The 23,284-nt window shown below is 49.0% G+C and overlaps 1 protein-coding gene and 1 pseudogene across 1 annotated transcript; one reads left to right on the top strand and one right to left on the bottom strand.

The window, feature by feature from the left end:
- Positions 1–47: 47 nt before the first annotated feature.
- On the bottom strand, positions 48–17,797 carry SLC22A13 (solute carrier family 22 member 13). The gene is made up of 9 exons (XM_073023357.1): positions 17,256–17,797; positions 9,675–9,778; positions 9,266–9,420; positions 8,867–9,035; positions 8,357–8,653; positions 7,933–8,147; positions 7,652–7,760; positions 6,918–7,133; positions 48–6,672 (listed from the first exon to the last, which is right to left on the bottom strand). The coding sequence occupies exons 1-9, from the start codon at positions 17,631–17,633 to the stop codon at positions 6,579–6,581; spliced, it is 1,737 nt and encodes a 578-aa protein (XP_072879458.1). The 5' UTR covers positions 17,634–17,797; the 3' UTR covers positions 48–6,578.
- On the top strand, positions 12,928–13,886 carry LOC140713521 (cell division control protein 42 homolog; annotated as a pseudogene).
- Positions 17,798–23,284: the final 5,487 nt, after the last annotated feature.

Raw genomic sequence — 23,284 nt, forward strand, 5'->3', positions numbered from 1 at the left:
CCTTTTCAAAAAAAAAAAAAAAGATCCCAGAACTCTCTGGCCCAATCTCTGGGTAGAGAATAACTCCAGTAACAGCTGAGATGAATTTCCAATCAGCTCAGTGAGATGGAGGCTCATAGTCTAAAGAAACACTGTGTTTCTTGCAGATATGAGTTTACAGAACAAATATTCATACCAGCTACAAATGTTGGTTGCCTTTGTTAAAAATTTAGGAGGTCTTTTTTGTTTCCCTTGGTTACAGGTTGAGAAAACTAATAAATATGAGGGTCAAATTGTTTCTAGGCAAAAGGGACTTGCTGTTCAATGTGCTAGAAGCCAATATTATGACACTGGGTTTTTGAGAAAAGAAAAGCTTTTAATTATAGGCCGGCCGACACGGAGACAGGAGTGCAGCTTGAATCTGTCTCCCTGGGCTGGTGCTAAGGCAGCGTCTTTATTAGAAAAGGTGTCGGGATTCTGAGATTAGCAGGTGACTGGTGGAAGGAAAGAGGAGGCCTGGAAAGTCCTGGGGCATGTGTGGTTCTCTTCATGACACCTCATAGATCACATGTGCAGGTACGGGGGGAGTGAGAATGAAACACGCAGTGGAAATTCAGGCTGTGATGTCAGCTAGCAGGTTCTGTACAGACTCTAGTTGGCCCCATTGGTTCCAACCTATTTTAGTTTTGTTTTAGAAGTCGAGGGAGTTTCAGCGTCTCAGCAAGTTGTTTCTTTTCTTATATGCCATCCTGCAAACTCAAGAATTTCTGTTAGTCACTGGTGTCTAACTGTTTGGGGCATAGTTTCGCTTTCACACACCTGGACTAAATGCTCAGGACTGATAGTCACCATTGCCCTAAACTTTGAGGAGTAAAATCAAGGAGATACACAACCAGGGTCCAGTGAAGCCACCATCTCTACCCCACAGAGCAAGGGCCAGCCCCAGGGAGGCCCCAGGCACCTGGGAAGCTGGCTTCTTCCTGGTTCCCAGACTAATAACTGTCAAAGCCTGTCCTGGCTCAGACCCCGGACACCTCTGTAGAAAAACGGCGTGGACCATCCATAGATGACACCAGTCCTGCTTCATCTGAAGACATCTGGGAGCAGGAAAACCCCAGAAGGAGCGATACTCTTTCATCTCCATAGAAACTTAAGAGGCAAAAGCAAATTCAGTTCAGAGGCTCCCCACCCATATGCCTGATCCCTAGTCTCCTTGCCTAAGGCAGAGAAAATGGAGAAGAGAGCTGAAGGAGGAAAAGGCCCGACCTTCAGCAGCAACTCCCAGCACTTATGGGGGTAGAGTTAATGGCCTTGCTCAGTGGCTTCACTGCCATCTCTGAGCAGCAGAAGGGCGGGTGAAGGAGTAGGTTAAAGATTTGGTGGTGGGAAGTTTGGGGAGCTGCCCCAGGACGGCTTCTCCGATTTCCAAAAGGAGGAGGAGAAGCGGTCCGCTAAAAGGTGGGAGGATGGGAGGTGTGCAGAGTGGAGGGTAGAAATGGCCATGGGGGAGGGCTGGAAAACAAGTGGACTAGAAAGAGCTGGCAGGAACACTGGGCACTGTCAAAGACCCAGCTGAGGCTGGTGATCATTAATTCATAGCGGAACCAACTTGTCCAGCATGTGACTCTCTGTAGCAATGGCCAGCAGTCTGGGAGGCAGGGAAAGAAAAGGCAGATGATTGGCTCATTTGCTGCTGTGACTTTGCTAGTTGGGCACAACCAAATGGTAAAAGGATTAAAGTGTAGAGTATTGGCAACAGAGGCAGAAATAATTGCCATCTCTCAATGGAAATTAAATGACGGCTTTTTAATTTTAAAAAGGGTCAACATACCATAGGGGCCAATGAGGCTAAGGATGGTATCATGGAAAGAATGTTCATGTCCCTTTCGAATTTACCTATTAAAGCCCTACCCCTCAACATGATGGTATTTGGTGATGGGGCCATTGGCAGGTAAGTAAGATTGCATTAGGTCAGGAGGGTGGGACCCTCAGGATGGAATTAGCAGCCTCATAAACAGAGGATGAGATGTCAGATGTGACTGTGCATGCCTGAAGTCCCAGCTATTCAGGAGGCTAAGGCAGAGCCCAGGAGTTCTGGTCCAGCAGAGAGAAATTCTTTCTCCCTCCACGTGTGTGCACTGAGTAAAGGTCATGTGAGGCACAGAGAGACCAGGCCATCTGAAGCCAGGGAGGAGGGAGAGGGTGTCACCAGAACCTGATGGTGCCGGCACCTGATCTTGGACTTCCAGCTTCCAGAATTGTGAAAAAAAAAAAATTAATTTCTATTTTTCAGCCACCCAGTCAGTGGTATTTCAGTATGGGGGGCCCAATTGACTAAGACAAATGAGCCAGAAGGATAGGGTACTGGAGTCAGAGCATCAGAAGTCAGTTAGAGATTCATTCATCTATGCACTCATATGCCAGAAATTCTTGAGATTTTGGAGGTGGAGATGGATTTCCCTAAGCTGATGGCAGGGTTGGAGTGGAAAGGACAACTATGAGACAGGTAGCAGAGTTCTGGATGGAAGAGGCTGTGATCTGGAGGCCAAGAGGTGGGAGCCAGGAAGAGAGACAGGTTTCCATGGCAGGAGGTGTCACAAGTGGGAGGGGTAGTGGTTGAGAAGCTGTAATGGTGGAGAGCAGCCTCCCCATCACCCTCTCTCCTGTGTGAGAGAGGAAGAGGCAGGAGGTAGAGCACCTTCCAAGCAGTGCTGACGACATGGGCGCCCCTGCCGGCATTGGAGCCACTGCTCCAGTGACACAGGGTATCGCCTGGGGTGGAAGTGGCTGAGATGGGGGATAGGTCAGGGTTGCTGGAGTCAGTGGGGACTGTGTCAATGCAGAAGAGCAGCTGGCTGGGGAAGTGTGGGGGCATCTTAGACTTCAGAATTGAAGTAGAGAACGCAGATGCACAGTACAGTGGTCTTCATCTCAGAGGGCCCTGAAGGGGGTGGCCACTGGGCTGCTCTTGGGGAGAGCCAAGGGAGCCCCAGGGCCAAGCTCTTTACCCAGGACACAGGCCAAGAGAGCAGCCAATCAAAGGGCTGTCCTCCAAACCTGCTCTCAGATCCAGCCACTCCCCGGTTCCACTGCCGCCAGCCCACTTTGTCGTCAGAATGTTGTGAGGATAAAATAAGGTAATAAATGCTTGCTATTAATTAATTTTATCATTGTAATTATGTCCTGCCTGGTTCATCTGCTTCCACTTTCACCCTCCTCCAACACATTCTTCAGATAGAGAGTGATTTTTAAAATACAAATCTATGGCTGGGCACAGTGGCTCACACCTGGAATCCCAGTACTTTGGGAGGCCCAGGCAGGAGGATCCCTTGAGCCAGGAGTTTCAGACACGCCTGGGCAACATAGCATCTCTGTCTCTAAGAAAAATTAAAAATTAAAAAAAAATACAAATCTTAATGGACCTGCTTAAAGAAAAAAGAAAAGCAGTGGCTTTATTGTCCTCAAAACAAAGTCCAAAATTAAGGCTATGGTCTCACAAGCCCCACCTGTGTCTGATTTCTCAAACTCCCAGGATTCCTTCCAGCTGCAGCACCTGCCCACTGCTGGTCATCACCTCAAAAGCTCTTCTGCACCCCCTGCCACCTTCTCTTCACCTGGTCTCTGGTTCTGTTCTTAGATGCCTGTCCTCAGGGGGGCCTTCTGCCCCCATACACTGGGTCAGCTGCCTTGTTTAATACAACAATGTCCTCTCCTCTTCATGTATGGCACTTCTCCCAAAGTTCTGCAGAGCAGTTTGATGGCTACAGAAGAAGTGTGCATCTTTGGGTCCAGCATGCAGGGCACGGGATGTGGGATCTCCCTGGCAGATCGGTGGGCCCATGAACAGGTAAGCGAGTGAGCCACAGCCCAGGAGAGCATGAGCCAGGACCAAGCTTGAAGATAGCCTTGTTCTGTCTGGCAGTGAGCTGGGGGTTGTTGGGGTTTGGGTGCAGGTTGGCATGCCTCTCCTATCTTCTTTGAACTTGGGGGCAGATTGCTGGACCCCTTTGCCTTTTATCCTCAGCCAGAGCACATGAGATTAGAGTTATCATGGATCCATGTAAAGGGAATTATGAAATCATCCATTCTAACATGGAAAGGCTGAGGCCCAGAGTAGGAGGGCTCCCGCCCACAAGGCCTGAAATCTGAGTCCTCCACCGACCCCACAAAGCTAACTATAGCACTGAGTAATGGGTCCACTGCTAGCAGGTCCCTCAGATCCGGGCTGTTCTGTGTTCTGTAACACCCTCTGGGGGATGGTGGTTCAATATGTGCCGGCCACTGCCTGGCCCAGTAAGGCCCCTTTTCTGTTGTGCTTCTCAGAGTACAGTCAAGATCAGGCCGCATATCTTCTCCTTTGGGGTCCCAGAGGCCTCAGCAGCCGACCTCCCATCAGTGACTGCTAAAGGACACTTACCTATTCATCAGAGCAAACCACAGGACACTTTTAAATACACACAGAAAAAAAAATCTTTCTCCCCAACCAACCATAATCCCCCCAAAAAGAAAAGAAAAAGTCTCCAGGGGCCAGGCGCAGTGGCTCATGCCTGTAATTCCAATACTTTGGGAGGCCGAGGTGGGCGGATCACGAGGTCAGGAGCCTGGCCAACATGGCGAAACCCCATCTCTACCAAAAATACAAAAATTAGCCAGACTTGGCCGTTCCGATCTCTTCCTGGGAATGACAATCATTCCGTCTTGAAGGGAGCAAGTGTCCACATCTTAGAGGAGGAAACTGCCTTTAGCTGGGAAACGGCCCTTTCCCCACTTCTGTCTGGTTTTCCCCACCCCTTGGCAGTTTCAGCCTGGGAGACATATTGTGCCCAGAAAGACTTGCTAGTATTCCCCAAGAGGACGCCATGAATGGGCACACAGTAGGAAGCTAAATAGAGCTTTTGTCCAGCATTTCAAAGCTGAGAACCGTGAGTGAGAAATATCCGTGTGTTTGGAAGAGAGGTGCTGGACACTTCCATGCTGGGTTTATAGGAAACTGGTCCAGCACCTACACCCAACCCCGACCCAGCCGTGTAGGAGAAGGTGAGCAAGCATGAGGGGCTGGGGCACCTGTGAGAAGAGAGACTGGATCCTTCTCCCTAGTGGGAGGTTAGCTGGGGCAAGGCGGGGGCAGTGGCCAGGCAAGCTCTTTTTCTACCATTTGGTGACACAATTATATATGGTGTTCTTGCGGGCTAAGGAGGTGCTGAGGAAGGCAGTCTGGCTTGAGGTCTCTTTATGGGTGCCCATCCAAGAAGGCCATCTTTTTTTTTTTTTGAGACAGAGTCTCTTTCTGTTGCCCAGGTTGGAGTGCAGTGGTGTGATTTCAGCTCACTGCAAACTCTGCCTCCAAGGTTCAAGCGATTCTCCCGCCTCAGCCTCCTGAGTAGCTGGGATTACAGGCATGCACCACCACATCGGGCTAATTTTTTTATTTTTAGTAGAGACAGGGTTTTGCCATGCTGGCCAGGCTGGTCTCAAATTCCTGACCTGAGGTAATCTGCCCGCCTCAGACTCCCAAAGTGTGTGAACCACCACACCCAGCCAAGAAGGCCATCTTCTAAGGTCGGGGCTTCCAGCTGTAGGAGAGGTTGTGGGAGCAATGCTGGGTGGGGCTGGAGAAGGGTCCCAGGAGGAGCTGGGAGTGCATTGGGAGCATATTGCTCATTCTAAGGAACAATACCAAGGCCTAAGAGGATCTCTGAGAAGCCCATGAAGATGCCCTGTGGAAAAGGCAGCTTTCAGAAGCCTGACAAAATGCACCAACTGGCATTAGCCAATGTGCACCAGAAAGAACTGCAACCAGCAGCAGCTCGGTGAAAAGACCTCTGCCCTTTCCCTCACCCTGCATGGGTCCTGGAAGGTCCAGAAGCAGCTGAGCATGAGCAGGAGGAGGTGGGGTAAGGGGGGGAGCAGAACAAACCTCTCCTTCCCCAAGCTGGTCCCTGAGCCACACATAGGTTAGGCATGAGCTGAGTGTAGGGCGGGGGTTGGGCGATCTTTGAAGTGAATGCACGGTAGAAATTTTGATTTAGGCTGAACTGAGATCTTCTCTCTGTACGACCCAGTGACCTATGGGGCCATACCTTAGCCAGAGGGATCTGGCCCATCCCCTAGAAGGAACCATAACCTTCCCTTTTTCCACAGCCTTTCCATCCACCTGCCTGGGTAGAGTCCACAACTTCACATTTGTTTCCTCTCCCCTCCTGTCCCCACAACTTGGAAAGGGCTTACCTTGTGTTCTGTTCTGAGCATCACTGTGTTTTGAGGGCAGGGGACTCCAGATTGAGGAGATCAAGAGACCCATACCTTGTGAAGATTGTTAGAGGACAAGTTAAGCCCAAGACATACCCAAGATCCTAACCCAGACAGAGTACTGGGGGCTGGGCTCCAGAGATGAGAAACGTGAAGGAGGCCAAGAGATCCTGTCCCAGATACCTCCGGGATTGGGCTGAGCAGGAGGTGACAGCCATGGGCCAGGTTGTGGTGTGCTGCCTCCATAAGCAAGGCTGGTCTTGCCCTGTGTCCTTGTGGGTCCTGGCCATATCCAAGGAGGTGTTTAGGCAGCTCCCTGATGCTGACAGTCCAGCTCTTAGAGACCTCAATCAGAAGTATGTACTGCTCACAAAGGTCACTCCTGGGCTGGAAGTTCTTCCTGTGGCTTCTGTTTCCTTCTCTGAGGGCACTGATTTGGGGGACCTAGAGGGAGCAGAAGGCTGTCATTGGCTGCCCAGGAATTGGTCCCATGACAGTGTCCCTCACCACCCCCCTTCTCAAGGTAAGGGGAATCTGAACTAAAGCCAGCCAGATGTCTGTGGTTCTGGAGGACCTCATATTAGCCTCTAGGCAACAGTGGACAAGTGATGAGGTGGAGGCCTGGGCATACAGTGTGCGTGGCCAATGTGAGACCCAGGTTGTGGTTTCAGAGCAAGCAAGCAGCTCACCGTGGGTGAGGCCCCAGCTCCAGGTCCTGGAGGGTGTCTTTCAGGGCCTGGCCACACGTCTCTGGCAGCAGGGTACAGAGCAGGCCGGCCACAGTGGGGAGGCTGCCGTAGATGAGCATGGGGAGGGCAGCGTGGTACTCTCCCAGCAGGATCACTAGTGGTGCGAGGATGCCCCCGATCCGTGAGAAGATGCCCACCAGCCCCATGCCTGTTTGCCTGGGGGAAGACCAGGGCAAGCTAAGTAGACCTGGGCCCAACTCTGGGCCTCAGCTTCACCCCAGTATATTTTCTCGGGAGAGCCCAGACCCCAAAGGTCTGCAGGGTCTCCAGCCTCACCCACCCCATTCAGCACTCCTGCTCTCTGCTCCTGCCTCCAGCTCCTGCTCTCTGCCTGCTACACCCCTGCTCATCTGTCAACTCTCAAGTCAGGAGGCTGTACATCCTTACCACCCTCCCACCCCAAGACATCCTTCTCTGGGGCCATTCATTCTTAGTTGTGTCCCATATTCCTGTCCCGACCGCCAGGGTGTGGCCTGCTTGCCTGTCTGTCCTCCATTATCCTGGGGACAGCTTGAGGGCTTGGTCTAGATTTCTAGTTGTCCTGGACCCCGCCCAGCACCCCTGCCCCAGAGCCAGCCCTGTCAGCTATTTGTGGAATGGGGTGAGGGCCGAGGAGGGACAGCCAAATCAGAGTCTCAGCAGCAGAGGAGCAGGAGTCACACTGCAGCTCTTACCGGAGGATGGTGGGGAAAAGCTCGGCAGAGTACACATAGGAGATGGTAAAGGCGGCAGCTGTGGCCATCTTCGCCACCACAGCCAGCACAGTGACCACCACGGGCAGATCTGGCAGAGGGTAGACAGTCCCATCACCTGGGCCCTGCCGCCGGCCCCATCCACTGAAGCTCCCCACCCTTTCTGTACCCAAACCCCCGGGAAGCCTTTACTCCTGGAAGCGGAACAATGGCCACTGGTCTAGCGCCTGACAGCCGGTGGGTGAGGGGGAATGGGGTGGTACCTGCTGGGATGAAGATGATGATGATACACATGAAGCCACCCAAGACCAAGGTCCCCAGCTGGCTCCACTTGCGGCCAAACCTCTGCATCATGAAGATGCTGGAACAGCGGGCAGGCACCTCAACGGCTCCAAAGATGAGCTGTGTCAGATAGATGTCCAGACCGAAGTCCCCCACTTGGAGGCTCAGGCCGTAGTACCCCAGACTGTCCACAAACCTACAAGGTAATGAAGGGCTCCTGTTGCTGCTGGGTGATGAGACACCACCCAGAGGGGGAGCCTGCCTTGGTCAGCAGTCACAGCAGGGGACACTGGCACAGCCAGGGAGAGACCATCCCATCCAGACAGCCACCAGCCCACCTCTCTGACGACACACACCAAGGAGGCTGCAGCCCTGTGGTTCTGTCCTTGGGCTCTGGGCACTCACCAGACACAGAAGATAATCAGGGTCACCTTCCGGAGCTGGGGGTGTCTGAACAGATCCAGGGCGTTCCCTGAGGGGCCTGTCTTCTCTGGGACCAGCTGGGAGGAAGAAGCAGAGTGAGAGGCCAGGCAGGAAGGTCCATGTGGGTCTGATTCTGGGCCTGGGCCTGCTGGAAGTACCTGGTTCATGAGCTCCGGAGAGAGTTTCCGCCTGTTGACCAAGGCTGCCCTCTGAATCAATTGTTTCGCCTCGTCCATCCTCCCATGGGTCAGGAGCCACCGTGCAGATTCTGGCAGAGCCCTGTGGGTCAGCAATAGCTATGACCTTGGGGCCTGGAGTCCTAGGGAGCTTTCTGGCTTGTTCCAGTGTAAACTGAACCCCAAACCCAGCTGTAACAGGCTTCCTCTCCCAGACTCGCCTCTGACTGTCCCGTGAACGTGGGCGCTGCACTCCAATCCCACCACAACACAACTAACTTGGGGGGGACTTGCTCCTGGCATATATTTTCCTCACCAGAAGTAGAAGAAGAGCAGTAAGCCAGGTGCAGTGCCAGTGATCTGAAGGAGCCTCCAGTTGCGGAAACCATAGGCAAGTCCTGCGAGCACCATCTGCCCCAGGGAGTAGGTGCACTGGGCCAGGACCACGGCCTGCGTCCTCCATGTGGGCCCCACCCACTCCGTCACTGTGGGAATGGAGAGGTTGAGACAGGGCTAATCCCTGCCATTCATTCCCCATTACTCCCAGGTGCCACCCTGTGGGGGCTGGGCCTCAGGGCCAACACAGGAAGCACCAGGGCGACCACTTCAGATGTGGGGTACCTGACAAGACCTCCACAGGCCATTTGGGGCCGTGGCCCTCCCAGACCCCTGGGCCTCACCCTGTGACTGAAGGCTCCAAGGACCAGACACTCACGTAGGGTGACATTGCTGAAGGCAAATCCAGCGATGGCAGTAGCCACAGCAAAGCGCAGGGCCATGTAGAGCTCAAAGCTGGGCACAAAGGCTGTGACCAGGCCGATGAGGGTGAAGAGGAGCAGCTGCACCAGGATCGTGGCCTTGCGGCCAATCCTGAGGAAACAGGGCAGGTCCATGGGAAGTGTCCCTCCCGGAAGGCATCTGAGGAGAAGGCCGCAAGGGGGCCCAGCCCTGTCCTGGGGTCTCTTTCTGAGGGAGGAGACACGGCCCTTCCCTGAGCCCCGTTTGAGGGTAGGGGGAGGAGGGTCTTGCCCTAAAGGCCAGTGTGAGGGGCATAAGGGGGACTTGGGCCTGTGCCAGAGCTGATGAGCTTGCTAGGCAGGGAGTGGGCAGGGCAAGGTTCTTACCGGTCCCAGAGGGGCCCAAACATGAGGGTGCCAACAAGGAGCCCAGCCATGAACACTGACTGTGTGGTGTCCTTCAGATGCTTCCGATCACAAACCAGGTTGAACTGAAGGAGACACAGGCAGATGTGAGTCCAGGGGCTGCACGGAGGGCAAGCCCTACACCACCTGACCCACTACAAACCCTTCAGCGAAGGAGCTCATGGTTCCCAAACTGTGTACTGAGGCATTCCGGGGCACCATGGTGAACTCACTGAGCGTGGCAGGGCATTTCAGGTTTTCGAGGGAAATACAAGTTGGCATCTCTCTGACATCACACAAACTACCAGCTCAGGATAGTTCACACTTTCAACGTGAGAACACGCTACTTTCCTTCCAATGGCATCGTATGTATGTGAAATCTGACATCATATCTATAGGAAAGTGCTTTTAGCAGTTTTTGTGAAAGCAAATGCCACAGAAAATCAATGTGGAAGAGAAAGTGAGGGCGGCAGTATTCAAGGACTGAGAAGTTGTACAATGCCTAGTAAGTGCATACAGCCTATCAGTAAGTTATTGTGTTTAAGAATAAAATTAAAATATTTTTTCCATCAACGTATGTGTTTAGTCCAAAAAATAACTACTAAGTTGTTAGGACATAAACACTTGTTTGAACTTAATGGCTTAATACATAGAGCTGTTAGACATTTCTTTTGGCCTGGAGATGCCATGTAAAATTATTGACACACTAAAGATGCAAATTTTGGGACCCCGTGACAGACCATTAATTGCTGCTTCCTAACAAATGGGGCTGCTTCCCCATAGCCAGAGCACCCCTGGGACACACTTGGGCCTCTCCATGTTTTTCTACCTGGCTGCAAAATCCCCCTGAAATACCCACCATTAACAGGCAATCAGAATCCTAAGAAGCCCTCACACATGCCTTGAGGAAGGCGATTAGATCAGAGGAACACACGCACATACACGTGCACACACAGAGGGAGGGAGGGAGGGAGAGAATGTGCAGGTGTGAGACAGAGAGAGACACAGAGAATGCTAATCCACCCAAGATCTATAGAGAGAATCCCACAGCCTGAGAAACCAAGAGGAGAAGATATTTAGGTCCATACCACTCTGTACGCATGTCTGCTGAATGTGCACTTGACTCACTTGACTGACCCCCATCCCGCCAGGTTGTGGGCCCCTCAGGGAGTCCCGCCACGCCTCTTGCACACAGCTCAGTTCCACACACAAATGTTTGTTGGGGAACCATCATGCGAGCTCTCCTCCAGCTTCCCAGCAGCAACCTCTAAGCGCTCACCCTGTGCTAGGTGCTTGCTAAATGCTTTACATGCATGATCTCACAGAATTCTAATAATAATCCTTCACTTATCATCTTCCTGAGAAAGGAAATGTTAAGCAGCTAACCCTCGGTCCCACAGCTGGATGGCAGCTGGTGGAGTTGAGATATCTCTCTTGCCCTAGACAGGGAATGAATCTGAGTAAAGGCTAAGAGGATGTCTGCTGAATGAATGAATAAATGAAGAAATAAACTAATGCCTACAGCTAGCTAATTAACCAATCACCATCAGTTAAATAACTTTTAGCAAGAAATTAAACAGTCCAGGAGTTACTGTTGTGCTCATACTTCTGTTCTCAAGGACAACTGTTAATTTTCAAGAACTTTCAACATGTATCAAGTGATGAACTGATCGTTCCTGGGAATGAAGTGGGGAAGGACAGGGGACTTGAAATTGTTGCTCCAGCCAGTTCTATCCTGTTTAGTTTTTGTCTAGCAGCCACAGATTGCCTTTTAGTAAGATGGCATTTAAAATAACTAGTAATAAAGGCCTACTGTTGCCAGGCTCAGGAGTCAGAATTGAGTGGCTTTGTGTGACCTTAACCCTGTTAGCCCATCCGTCTGTGTCTTGATTTCCCATTTACAAAATGTGAATAAAATATGCTACATAGTATGACCTGATACAGTGAAAGGAACTAACACTTGTAACATGGTTAGCTCAGTGGCTGTGTCACAGGAAGCTCTCAGCACCTGTTATCTAGGGCGAGGCTGTGCTTTGGCCTCTGTGCTCGCAGAGCTCTCAGCTGGTGGCAGACAGCTCAGACACAAGGGGGTGAAGTGCTCTCTGAGCGCCAAGCCACGGAGTCTTCTAAGGCTGGCACCCCTGGTCAACAGCCACCATTCACTACCTCTCTTCAGTTTATATACCTGCTATGGCATTAAATCCTCATTCTAACCCCATAATGGCTTATCACTCCCTTTGTGCAGCAGCAGAGGCGGAGGCTTGGAGAGGCGCCGAGACATGCCCAAGCTCTCATGGTGTTATCATGTTGCAGGTGGTAGAGATGAAGAGGGCTCCAACTTGGGATGCCAGTCATCCTCCTCAGCCCTAACTCCCACAGTGGATGGTTCTGTCTGCAGTCTGCCATGGTGGTCTGCAGAATCCCACCCTCATTTCTTGGAGCTTCCCCAGCCTGGATCCCTCCCCTATTCTAAAACCTTCAACAGTTCCCTTTGGTCTCTAGGAGAAAGCCCAAATTCCTTAGCACTATATCTAAGGCCCTTGAAGAGCTAGCTGTTGCCTATTTCCCAGCCTCTTTTGCTATGTCAGCATTCCTAAATATGCCAAGCATTTTCAAGCCTCCAGAACCCAGAAATGGTTGTTCTCTCTGCTTCCCCTTCCCTCCCATTCCTACTTCTTTGGTCCCAGGACAGATCACATGATTGTTGCTATTCACTAATGGTCTTCCCACCTTCCCATTCCAAGGTCTGTGTAGACAGGGGAGTCATTTTTTTCTTTTCTTTTTTCTTTTCTTTTTTTTTTCTTTTTTTTTTTTGAGAAAGCATCTCCCCAGGCTGGAGTGCAGTGGCATGGATATGGCTCACTACCAGCTCAAACGATCGTCTCACTTCAGCCTCTGGAGTAGCTGAGACTATAGGCATGTGCCATCATGTCTGGCTGATTATTTTATTTTTTGTAGAGATGAGGTCTCACTATATTTCCCAGGCTGGTCTCGAACTCCTGGGCTCAAGTGATCCTCCTGCCTCAGCCTCCCAAAGTGTTGGGATTACAGGCACGAGCCACTACACCCAGCCCATTTTTTTTTTCTTTTACCAAGGATGGACATGCAGGAAATGTAGGTTGAAAGGAGAAACATTCTGACCTTCAAGAGCACACAGCCTATATGGAAATATACTTTTTTCTTTTCAAATTAGTATTGTTTGCATTTAAGTTTAAATATGAAGTCACCATTTACAATAAGGAAGCTTAGGTGTCAGCTCAGAGAGAGTCCTCTGAGTCAATGGGCAGAACCTTCCACATGGATGAAAACCAGAGATAGAAGATCTCACACCAAGCCAACTGCACTCTGGAACCAAGCTTGGGATTATCATGTGGTTCAGGGCACAAAGCGTACATTTCCTTGGGAGTCACAGTCTTTGGAAGAGTAGGGGTGAGGACAGCATGATAGGATAGGGCAAGAGGCCCAAGGTCCACCACAATGCCAGCATTGTCTAGAAGAGAGGTCCTGAGTGCCGCCATGCCCCAGGGAGAGGCTGAGGTCAACATCGAGTTTGAAATATTTAAAGTAAATACAAAACTATTTCAGCAATGCAGATCATCAAGTGTGCTGTTGTGAGCAATGATGCCATTGGTAAAACAGATCTACCAATATCCTACATAACAAACAAATTTACATCTGAAAATATACCAACTATTTCTAACAACTATGCAGTCATGGTTATGGTTGGTGGAGAGTCATATGCTCTTGGACTTTTTGATGCTTCTGGGCAAGAGGGTTATAAAAGGTTACAATCGCTAAGTATCCACAAACAGATGTTTTTCTAGTCAGTTTTTCAGTGGTATCTCCATCCTCATTCAAAAATGTGAAAGAAAAGCGGATGCCTGTTCTAACTCACCACTGTCCAAGGATTCCTTTCTTGCTTGTCAAGACCCAAATTCATCTCAGAGATGATCCCTCTACTCTTGTGAAACTTGCCAAGAACAAAAAATGGAAGCCTATCACTCCAGACTGGCCTCGGACTGGAAGGCTGTTGAGTACGCAGAGCATTCTGCACTCACAGAGAAGGGCCTAAAGAATGCAGTTAATCAAGCCTCCAGAGCCAAAGAAGAGCCTCAGGCATGTGCTGCTATGAACAGCTCTCCGGAGCCCTTTCAGCTCAGCTTGTGTCGCCATCACAGTAAAAGCAAGGTTTAAGTCAAACTAAGGATTAAAAATTAGGGCGGGCATGGTGGCTCACGCCTGTAATCCCAGCACTTTGCGAGGCTGAGGTGGGTGGATCACCTGAGGTCAGGAGTTCAAGACCACCCTGGCCAACATGGCAAAACCCCATCCCTACTAAAAATACAAAACTTAGCCAGGTGTGATGGTGCATGCCTGTAATCCCAGCTACTTGGGAGGCTGAGGTAGGAGAATCACTTGAACCCAGGAGGCAGAGGTTGCAGTGAGCTCAGATCTCACCACTGCACTCCAGCCTGGGTGACAGAGCAAGATCCTGTCTCAAAAAAAAAAAAAAAAAAAAAAATTGAAGTTCATTCTCTGCAATAATGCCAAATGCCTAATCCTACCAACATATACTCTTGCAAGACAAGGCTCATAGGCATGGTTCCCCTTCCCCATCCCAATACTAGTTACTTAAGTCACTGTTTATTGTCAGAAAAGTGATCAGTACTCGTTTGTTTTGTTGCTTCAAAAAATTTTTTTGCTTGCATAAAAGCAAGGCATGTTTGTGATGACTCTCTAGCACATTAATGCCAATTGTTAAGCTGCTCCTTGGTTCCCCTCAAGAGTAATGTGGGACATCTTAGTGCTGTTTTTTTTTTTTCTTGTTTTTGCTTGTTTGTTTGTTTGTTTTTTGCAGGTGTTTGTGTGTGAGGAGTTTATTTTTGAGTCTTTTAAAAAATGTATTCACCAGTGGACAGTCCTTAAGGGGAGGAGGACAGATTGATTCCACATTCCACCTCCTAGATCTAGTTTAGAAAACACATTCCCCACCTGCCTCGTTCCATAACACAGTCCTTTCTGAAAGCTGCCTTTTCTCTCCACCCTTGGGTGTTTGATGAAACTCACGAAGGTGGGTAGAGTCTGTCTTGCCCTTCCTCATTTCTTGCACTATACATGTGACTGTGACTTTTGAGAAAATGTGCTATTTGCTGATTTATTTTTCGAAGTTAATTTCCAACTTCTTTCACTGATAAACGAAGGGAAGTATTGCACCTTTCGGAATACACTGAATGGAGTGACTTCATGATCTGACAAAAGAGTCTTTCCTGTCATTCTCTCATAAGCTTTTTAGCATGAATGTGCAGCTTAAGAGTGTGTGACGTGGTGTTCCCAGAATGCAGCTGAAGACCCAGCATGTAGAAGAAATGTGAGGGTGATGGTATCTATAAGACAGATGTCTATGGAATGAAAACACACTCTTTCAAGTTATGCAGGTCTGCTTCATCGAGGAGCTGAGGCTGGAGAAGGAGTGGGGAGAACACTTAAGAACATGGGAACCAGTCAAGGGACTCCCCTTGTTTCTGTTTTGCATTTGAGGAACCTTTCAACAGAGAAAATGGAGGCTCTCTAGTTTACCAGATGTCATGAATGAAGGCTCTTCTTAAGTGTTAACAGGGATGTTATCGGCTTATTTTGGTTGCAGTTCCCAATTGCTAAAAATGTTTAGGTAACTTTTTTCCACCTTCTGCAAATCCTAATTATTACCTTAGTGTCAACTAATGCTTTCTCACATGATAATTCTTTGTGTATGCATTCTTTCCAGATGTGTCAAACAATAACCAAAGAAAAGAGGTCCCAAATCCTTGAAAACATCCATCTAATTCTATACTCCTGCCCCTCCACCCTGACCCCATTGCAGGCACACCCACTGCTCCCCAGACATCCTGCCTGCTTCCTGCTGCCAGGCCTTTTCTGTGCTATTCTTGTTCTCTTGTTCCTGCAAAGGCCTTCCCCTCTTTTCTAGCAACATTTTTCTAGTATCCTGGTGCCTAGTTCACACATATCACCTCTTTCAGAAAGTTGCCTGCCCATTCCTCCCAACCAGGAGGAAGCAAATTCTGGGCCTTAGAACCCACCCAGCCCTTTATTCCTCTGCAAGGGGCCCAGACCTTTCCTGAACACTAGAGAAATAAAGTACCTTTCCCCTCTGACTTCCCTGCACAGTTAATTCTCAGGGGGCTTTGGCTGAATACGGTTGCATGAACAGTCCAACATGGGGTGTGAACAAGGCCTAGAGTAGTCTGTGAGCAATCTGGAAGGTTTTCTGGGCTTTGAGAATGATGATATTTGGCCAGGTGGGCAGAGAGTTTAACACATATAGGCATACCACAACACGTTAGGGCTGGTGAAGGTTGGGACTGGCCATGGATGTGATGCTGGGGAGATGATGGAGAGGACAGTAAGCGTCAGAAGGGGCTAGGCAGACCAGTCCCAGAGCCCGGGAGCATGCATAGGCTCCCTAGAGCTCCCTGTGGGGTGGAGTGGGGTGGAGTGGGGGAGAGTCGGGAGAAGGACAGGCAGGACATATCCGCAGGCTATCAGGCTTCTGGGAGCAGTTTTATGGTCACATATTAAAAAGTGAAAGTTAAACTTTGGTTAACACATTGGTCTCTGAAAACCTCTAAAAATAAATACTTTTTCAGCCATGTGGGGAGAAGTGAATGTTTAATCCCAGATTTTCCACCATAAAGAAGATGAGAATTATACAGATCCCCTCAAGCACCCATGCCCCTCAGGTTTCTGGACTCTCTGTGCTGCCTCCCACTCCTGTGGGAATCTAGACAGCAGGTGTCTGGCATGAGAGCCCCAGCTCCATGATCAACTCACTGCATTGCCCTGGCTAAGCCATCTCCTCATTCTGTGCCTCAGCCCTACCATCTGGGAAGCAATAGAGTGGGACTGGATGCTTTCAGAGGGCCCCTCCTGCTCAGAGGTGGCTAGGGTGGGAAGTTTTCTGCCTGCATCTCTCCTAAAAGAAGGAAGTTAGCAAGAATGAATGCTTAGTTATCCACAGGACAAGTCCTAGAGTCCTGGATGTTCTCCAGCGTCCCAAAGGCAGGCTGGCAGAGATCTAGAGAGAAAAACTGAACGGTGTGAAGCCCAGCAAGCAGGAAGGCAGTGAAATGGACAGGGAAAGTGATGGCATTAGAGAGTTAGGAAAACAGGAAGGTAGGCAGACATGCAGGGACAGACTGAAAGACAAAGAGAACTGGACAGACAGATGAGAACACTGGGTAGAGAGAAAGGCACAAAGACGGGAAAACAGGAGAGGACACTAACTGGGTAGATAGCCAGAGAGACAAGGAAAGAGAGGGACAACAAAAGGATGGGCAAAAATGGGCAGATGGGCAGACAGACTGGACAGAGAAGATGACAGGCAAATGGGTCAATAGGCAGAGGACAAAGAGGAAAATGAGACTGACAAAATGAAAAACATATGTGCCCATGGTTGACCATATGGGCATGGGGCAGATACAGAGCCAGTGACTGAGGGTAAAGAGTCAGGCACAAGACCCGACAGACCCACAACTGGTGGAGAGATCAGCAAAAGGAAAAGCCTACCTCATTCTTTAGGGATGGGAGCCTGTTCTCAGGATATTCCCAGCCCATATCACAAGGCTGCGTCTCATTGAAGTGGTGGCTGAGGATATCCTGCAGGCTGGCATTGGCGGCAGGTGGCCGGAACATGAGGCAGGGCTCTGGGTGGCCTGCAGTGTCCAGGGGCACGCTCAGTGCCAGCTGTTCAGCAGCACTCAGGTTGAAAGTGTGGTTCTTCACCCAGGCCACTGCACAGTGGTGGGGCTCATCTAGGACCATGAAGACATGGGCAAAAAAGTAGAAGGGAGACAGGAAGTTGAGAACACACAGCAGTATCAATAGTTGTACCTGGAAGCGACCAAAGTCACCTATTTCAGCCAGGACCTGGACAAATTGAGCCATGTCTGCCACTCACCACCTCCTCAGCCTGGGGATACTAGGGTAGCTCTGCAGCTTGGCTCTGGGAACTTGCTCCTCTGGGCAGTGGTGACAGCTGCATTAATGTTTAATCCAGCCTTGCCCTGCTCCACCTGTCACTCCTCAGCCCCTAGGTGTGACCTGGGAAGGGTAGAATATGATGAAAAAATAGTCCACATGGATGAAGCTGGAAACCATTATCCTCAGCAAATTAACACAGGAACAGAAAACCAAATACTACATGTTCTCACTCATAAGTGGGAGTTGAACAATGAGAACACATGGACACAGGCGGGGGAACATCACACACTGGGGCCTGTCGGGGGGTGGGGGACAAGGGGAGGGAGAGCATTAGGACAAATATCTAATGCATGTAGGGCTTAAAACCTAGATGATGGGTTGATGGGTGCAACAAACCACCATGGCACATGTATACCTCTGTAACAAGCCTGCACGTTCAGCACATGTATCCCAGAACTTAACTTAAAATTTAAAAAAATAGAAAAATAAATACTCCACTCCAGCCCACACCACCTCTAATTGCAACATCCTAAACAATTCACACTCAACTCAAATGAAACAGGTAGATGGGTCAATCAATAGGCAGAGGTAAAACCACTACAGTAAAACGCTGACAGTAGTTGCAGCACTCGGACACAGAATTCCCTTCTAGGGACAGCCCGCACTAGGCAGCATGGATAAGCAGGAGAGCAGCAAGCACCTAGCCTGCAGATAAACTTTGCCAGCAGCCCACTCTGGCCTCTGATCCCGATGATTTTTCTCTCCTGTGGGTGTCTGGTATGTGGTGATATGCAATACCTGCCAATCCTAGGAGGCAGCATGCAGACCAGGAGCCCCACCAAAAGCACAAGTGCACTGCCTTTTCAACACCAAAGACAAACCAAGAATACAGAGCAATGACAGAGTTGCATTTTGAGCTCTGCTTTAATGAAGAAGGAAACCATTAACACAACTCTAAAGAGGAAAACAAATGCAAGTAGCCCAGCCTCCCTGAGCAATCTCAGTGACAATGAACACAGGACAAAGTATGCCTCCACCACAGCCCACACACACACCAGGTGCATACACATATACATGTCTGCTTGTGTATGCATAAGAAAGCATTTTCATGTTCTCAATTTTGAACTATTTTAAGGGATAAGCAGAGGAACACCACTGAAGGGAATGCAAGGAAGCAATGTTGTGCAGGGCAGCCCTGGCCACCTGACTGGCACAGCTGCTGGTAGCCTGTTAATCAGTCAGCCTGCAGTACAGGTCATGACAGGGCAGACAGTGGAGGGCAGAAGCATGGCCTGACATGCTGCTCAGGGAGCATGCTTTGCTCTTTGCCCCACCCCAAACTCTCCCACCAGGATCACCACTGTCCCCAGCTCTTTTTCCTTCACTTAGCTTCCTTGAGTGTTCTTATTCTCAGCATTGTCTCTATTGAATAAACAGTTGCTACCAGTCGCCACTGCCTAGTCTGGTATTCCTCTTATGGGGAAGAACTGAGGTGGAGACAAGCCTTGTCCTCTGCCCTCATCATCTCCTCACTCCAGTCAGAAAAGGAATTTTTGCTTTGTTTGGCTCCAAGCAACCAAGGAAGCTAGAGCTAGGAGGTAGGAAATGGTAGCCCTGCCAGTGATTCACCCTGAGAATCTGTTCCTTCCTGGCTCTGGCCCTCAATTGCCCCATCTGGGTAAAGGATGGTCTCTAAAGATTCTTCCACTTCTTGGTGTACAGTTCTAAAGCAGAGAAAGAAAGAATGATTAGTAGACTCCTGACAAGAGTGAGGCCTGATCAAAGACCTCCCTAGAGTCAGTCTCCAGCTGAACTATGATCCCCAAACCTTGGAACTGAGGCACCGAATGTCACTGGTCTCATGTTACCTCTACGTTCCCCAAATCCTAATGTTTTGCTTTACTTCTTTCTCCCCTTAACTTTGTCCTCCCTTCCTCCCCACCATATCCTGCAAAGACTGCCAAAGGCTCTCTATAATGCTTCAAGGCCCACGGCCAGGTATCCTCTTTGAAGCTGTCTTCCTCATTTTCCTCTTTGTACCTGCCTTCATTCAAGGCCACAGCTAAGACCAAAGAGGGGTGTAACGAGAGTTTTCTAACCAGCCGAGCAGTTTTAAGTGGAATGAATACACTCTCCATATGGGAAGTATCAGGAAGATCACTGGCAACCACGTCCAGGGAGCAGAGGCAGGTGTGTGGGGTAGAGGGAGAGGGAAGTATTCCTCAAAGATCCCCTGCAGGGATGGACTAGATGATGTCTCAAATCTTTTTCAAATTTGCAATTTAATGATTCTATTGAATAAAAAGTTGTGGTAAGACTTCTGGTTTCTGGTCTGGCACATAAGGAGCTTGGAAGTTGCCACTCCTTTTTAACAAGTAAAATGTTGAACAAACTGAAAAATGAATAACTCTTCTTAGATCTGTCAGTGAAGTGAAGTCACAAGGCAAAAGACTGCCCCAAAAGTTAGAGACACACAGGTGAATACAGAGAATTACAATTTAGGCCAGGCGTGGTGGCTCATACCTGCAATCCCAGGACTTTGTGAGGCTGAGCGGGTAAGATCACTTGAGGTCAGGAGCTCGAGATCAGCCTGGCCAACATGGGGAAACCCTGTCTCTACTAAAAACACAAAAATTAGCTGGGCGTGGTGATGCATACCTGTAATCCCAGCTACTCAGGAGGCTGAGGTTCAAGAATTGCTTGAACCTGGGAGGCAGAGGTTGCTGTGAGCCAAGATCGCAACACTGCACTCCAGCCTGGGCAACAGACTGAGACTTCGTCTCAAAAAAAAAAAAGAATTACAATTTACTGGACCAGAAATCCATAAGAAACCTCTGCAGGAACCAGTACCAGGATAAGAAAACCTGAACTGTAACTGACAAATTGCTGGAGACGCAATGTAGATTACTTTGAGAGTTAAGAACTCCAAAGAAAGGCCTCCATATTTCTGTGGCTTTTACTTCCAAGAGCTCTACTGGGTTCACACAGTGAATATCAGAGAACAATTCTCTTATGCTTCCAGCAGGGAGAGGCAAGTAACCATTTGAAATAAGCCAGAGTGTTCTGTTTTTTTTTTTTTTTTTTTTTTGAGACAGAGTCTGGCACTGTCGCCCGGACTGGAGTACAATGGCGCAATCTCGTCTCACTGCAATCTCCGCCCACTGGGTTCAAGCGATTCTCCTGCCTCAGCCTCCCGAGTAGCTGGGATTGCAGGTCCCCACCACCATGCCCGGCTAATTTTTTGTACACTCTCCATATGGGAAGTATCAGGAAGATCACTGGCAACCATGTCCAGGGAGCAGAGGGAGGTGTCCGTGTGTGGGGTGGAGGGAGAGGGAAGTATTATTCCTCAAAGATCCCCTGCAGGGATGGACTAGATGATGTCTCTTTTTCAAATTTGCAATTTAAAGAGAGGATGGGAGACTGAGAAGCACTTGTAACGTTCGCAGTGCAGAGACACAGGCTCACTAAAAGACCGAGACCTAACCACAGGACCATAGACTGCTTTCCCTCTCCCCACAATTTACCACATCATTAAAGGCCTATTTACTGGAATTCCCTTTACCCAGTACACGTCATGTCTAGCTTTCAACAACAGATTACAAGGCATACTAAAAGGCAAAAACACCATCTGAAGAGAGAGAGCAGAGATCAGAACCAGACTTAAATCTAGCAGTGTTTTGGAGCAGTGTTTTGCCCTGTGACTTCACTTCTTTGACAGATCTAAGAAGAGTTATTCACGTTGGAATTACTAGACTGGGAATTTAAAGCAACTATGATTGACATGCTCTTAGGAAAAACTCAATTTTTCCTCTGCTCTCACACCAACAAAATAATTAAAAACAAAGGCTTCTGTGACCCCCAAATATGTGGGAATTTCTCCCCACCAGCTAGGAAGCAATCAATTCTGTAGCCAACACCAGCTGGGTTTCTTCCAATTCAATTCCAACACTATCTACTTGCAGATAGCATCAGACCCCACAGGTTGAGGGCTAGATCTCCAAGACTGGTGTTCCCACTTTCAGACACCAGTCACAAGTCTGGGCCTCTGGAACTTCTGACAGACCCACTTAAGGTGGGGTTCCCCTGACACCTCTTTGGGTTAATTTGCTAGAGCAGCTCACAGAACTCAAGAAAATGCTTATGTTTACCAATTTATTATAAACAATATTTAAAAGGATAGAAATAAACAACTAGATGAAGAGATACATAGGGTGAGGTCCGAAAGAGTCCCAAGCACAGGAACTTCTGTCCCTGTGGAATTGGGGTGCACCACCCCCCTAGCATGTGGATTTTTTTTTAAAGACAGGGTCTTGCTGTGTTGCCCAGGCTGGAGTGCAGTGCACAATCATAGTTCATTGCAGCTTCATACTCCTGGGCTCCAACGATCCTCCCACCTCTGCTTCCTGAGGTCACTGGGATTATAAGTGTGTGCTATTGCACCTAGCTTCCTGCACATGGATGAATTATTGTTCACCTTCCCTGTCACCCTCCATGTGTTCAGCTTCCTAGAAGCCCCCAGTCCCATCCTCTTGGGCTTTTTTTGTGGAGACTTCATTCAACAGGCATGATATGAATAGAAGCAAGGACAAAATGTGATTGTACAAAAAGGGTATGATCTAAACCCAGCAAGCCCTGTCTGTTCAGATTCTTTTTGGCCACTCTGTGTAGCATTCCTTCCTCCAGGATATAGGGCAGGTCCCCCCTCTGGAATGAGGGCCTTTTATGACCCACAATCAGATTAGAGTCCTGCCTTGGGCAGAGAAAAGGAGACTGGAGAAGGTAAGAAAGAGAGATTGTGTTTACTGTAACAAGGGTTTATGGGAGTCATGGGCCAGGAACTATGGACAAAACATACACACACACACACACACCCTAAAGATGCTAAGGGCTCTAATGGAAAGTAGACAGCATACAAGAACAGATGGGCAGTGTAAGCAGAGAGATGAACATTCTAAGAAAGAACCAAATAGAAATGCTAGGGATCAAAAACACTGCAACAAAAATGAAGAATGCCTTTGATGGGCCTATTGGTAGACTGGATATGCCTGAGGAGAGAATCTCTGAGCTTGCGGATATCGCATAAAAACTGCCAAAACTGAAAAGCAACGAGAACAAAAACTGAAAGGTGAAAAACAGAGAATAACCAAGAACTAAAGAAAAACTACGAAAGGTATAACATGTGCAATGGGAATTCTAGGAGAAGAAAGATAAAGGAACAAATGAAATATCTGAAATAATAATGATTGAGGATTCCCCCAAATTAATGTTGGTCGCCAAACCACAGACCCAGGAAGCTCAGAGAACACCAAGTAGAACAAATGCCAAAAAACTACACCTAGGCACCTCATTTTCAAACTACAGAAAATAAAAGATAAAGAAAACTCTTGAAAAAGTCAGAGGGAAAAAACACACCTTACCTGTAGAGGGTTAGATAAGAATTACATCTTTGGGAGGCTGAGGTGGGCGGATCACGAGGTCAGGAGATCGAGACCATCCTGACTAACATAGTGAAACCCCATCTCTACTAAACATACAAAAAATTATCCAGGCATGGTGGCACATGCCTGTAGTCCCAGCTACTCGGGAGGATGAGGCAGAACTGCTTGAACCTG

The sequence above is a fragment of the Chlorocebus sabaeus genome, chromosome 15 (assembly GCF_047675955.1).
Source record: "Chlorocebus sabaeus isolate Y175 chromosome 15, mChlSab1.0.hap1, whole genome shotgun sequence".
Lineage (NCBI taxonomy): Eukaryota > Metazoa > Chordata > Mammalia > Primates > Cercopithecidae > Chlorocebus > Chlorocebus sabaeus.

Bases quoted from the DNA above. Each gene is read 5' to 3' on its own strand.
- SLC22A13 (XM_073023357.1), bottom strand. From the start codon at position 17,633: ATGGCTCAATTTGTCCAGGTCCTGGCTGAAATAGGTGACTTTGGTCGC. The intron at 9,779-17,255 runs GTAGGCTTTTCC...TGTCTCCTTCAG, and splicing joins TCCCATCCCTAAAGAATGAG to TTCAACCTGGTTTGTGATCG. The intron at 8,654-8,866 runs GTGAGGAAAATA...GCTGACCCACAG, and splicing joins CTGCTCTTCTTCTACTTCTG to GGCTCTGCCAGAATCTGCAC.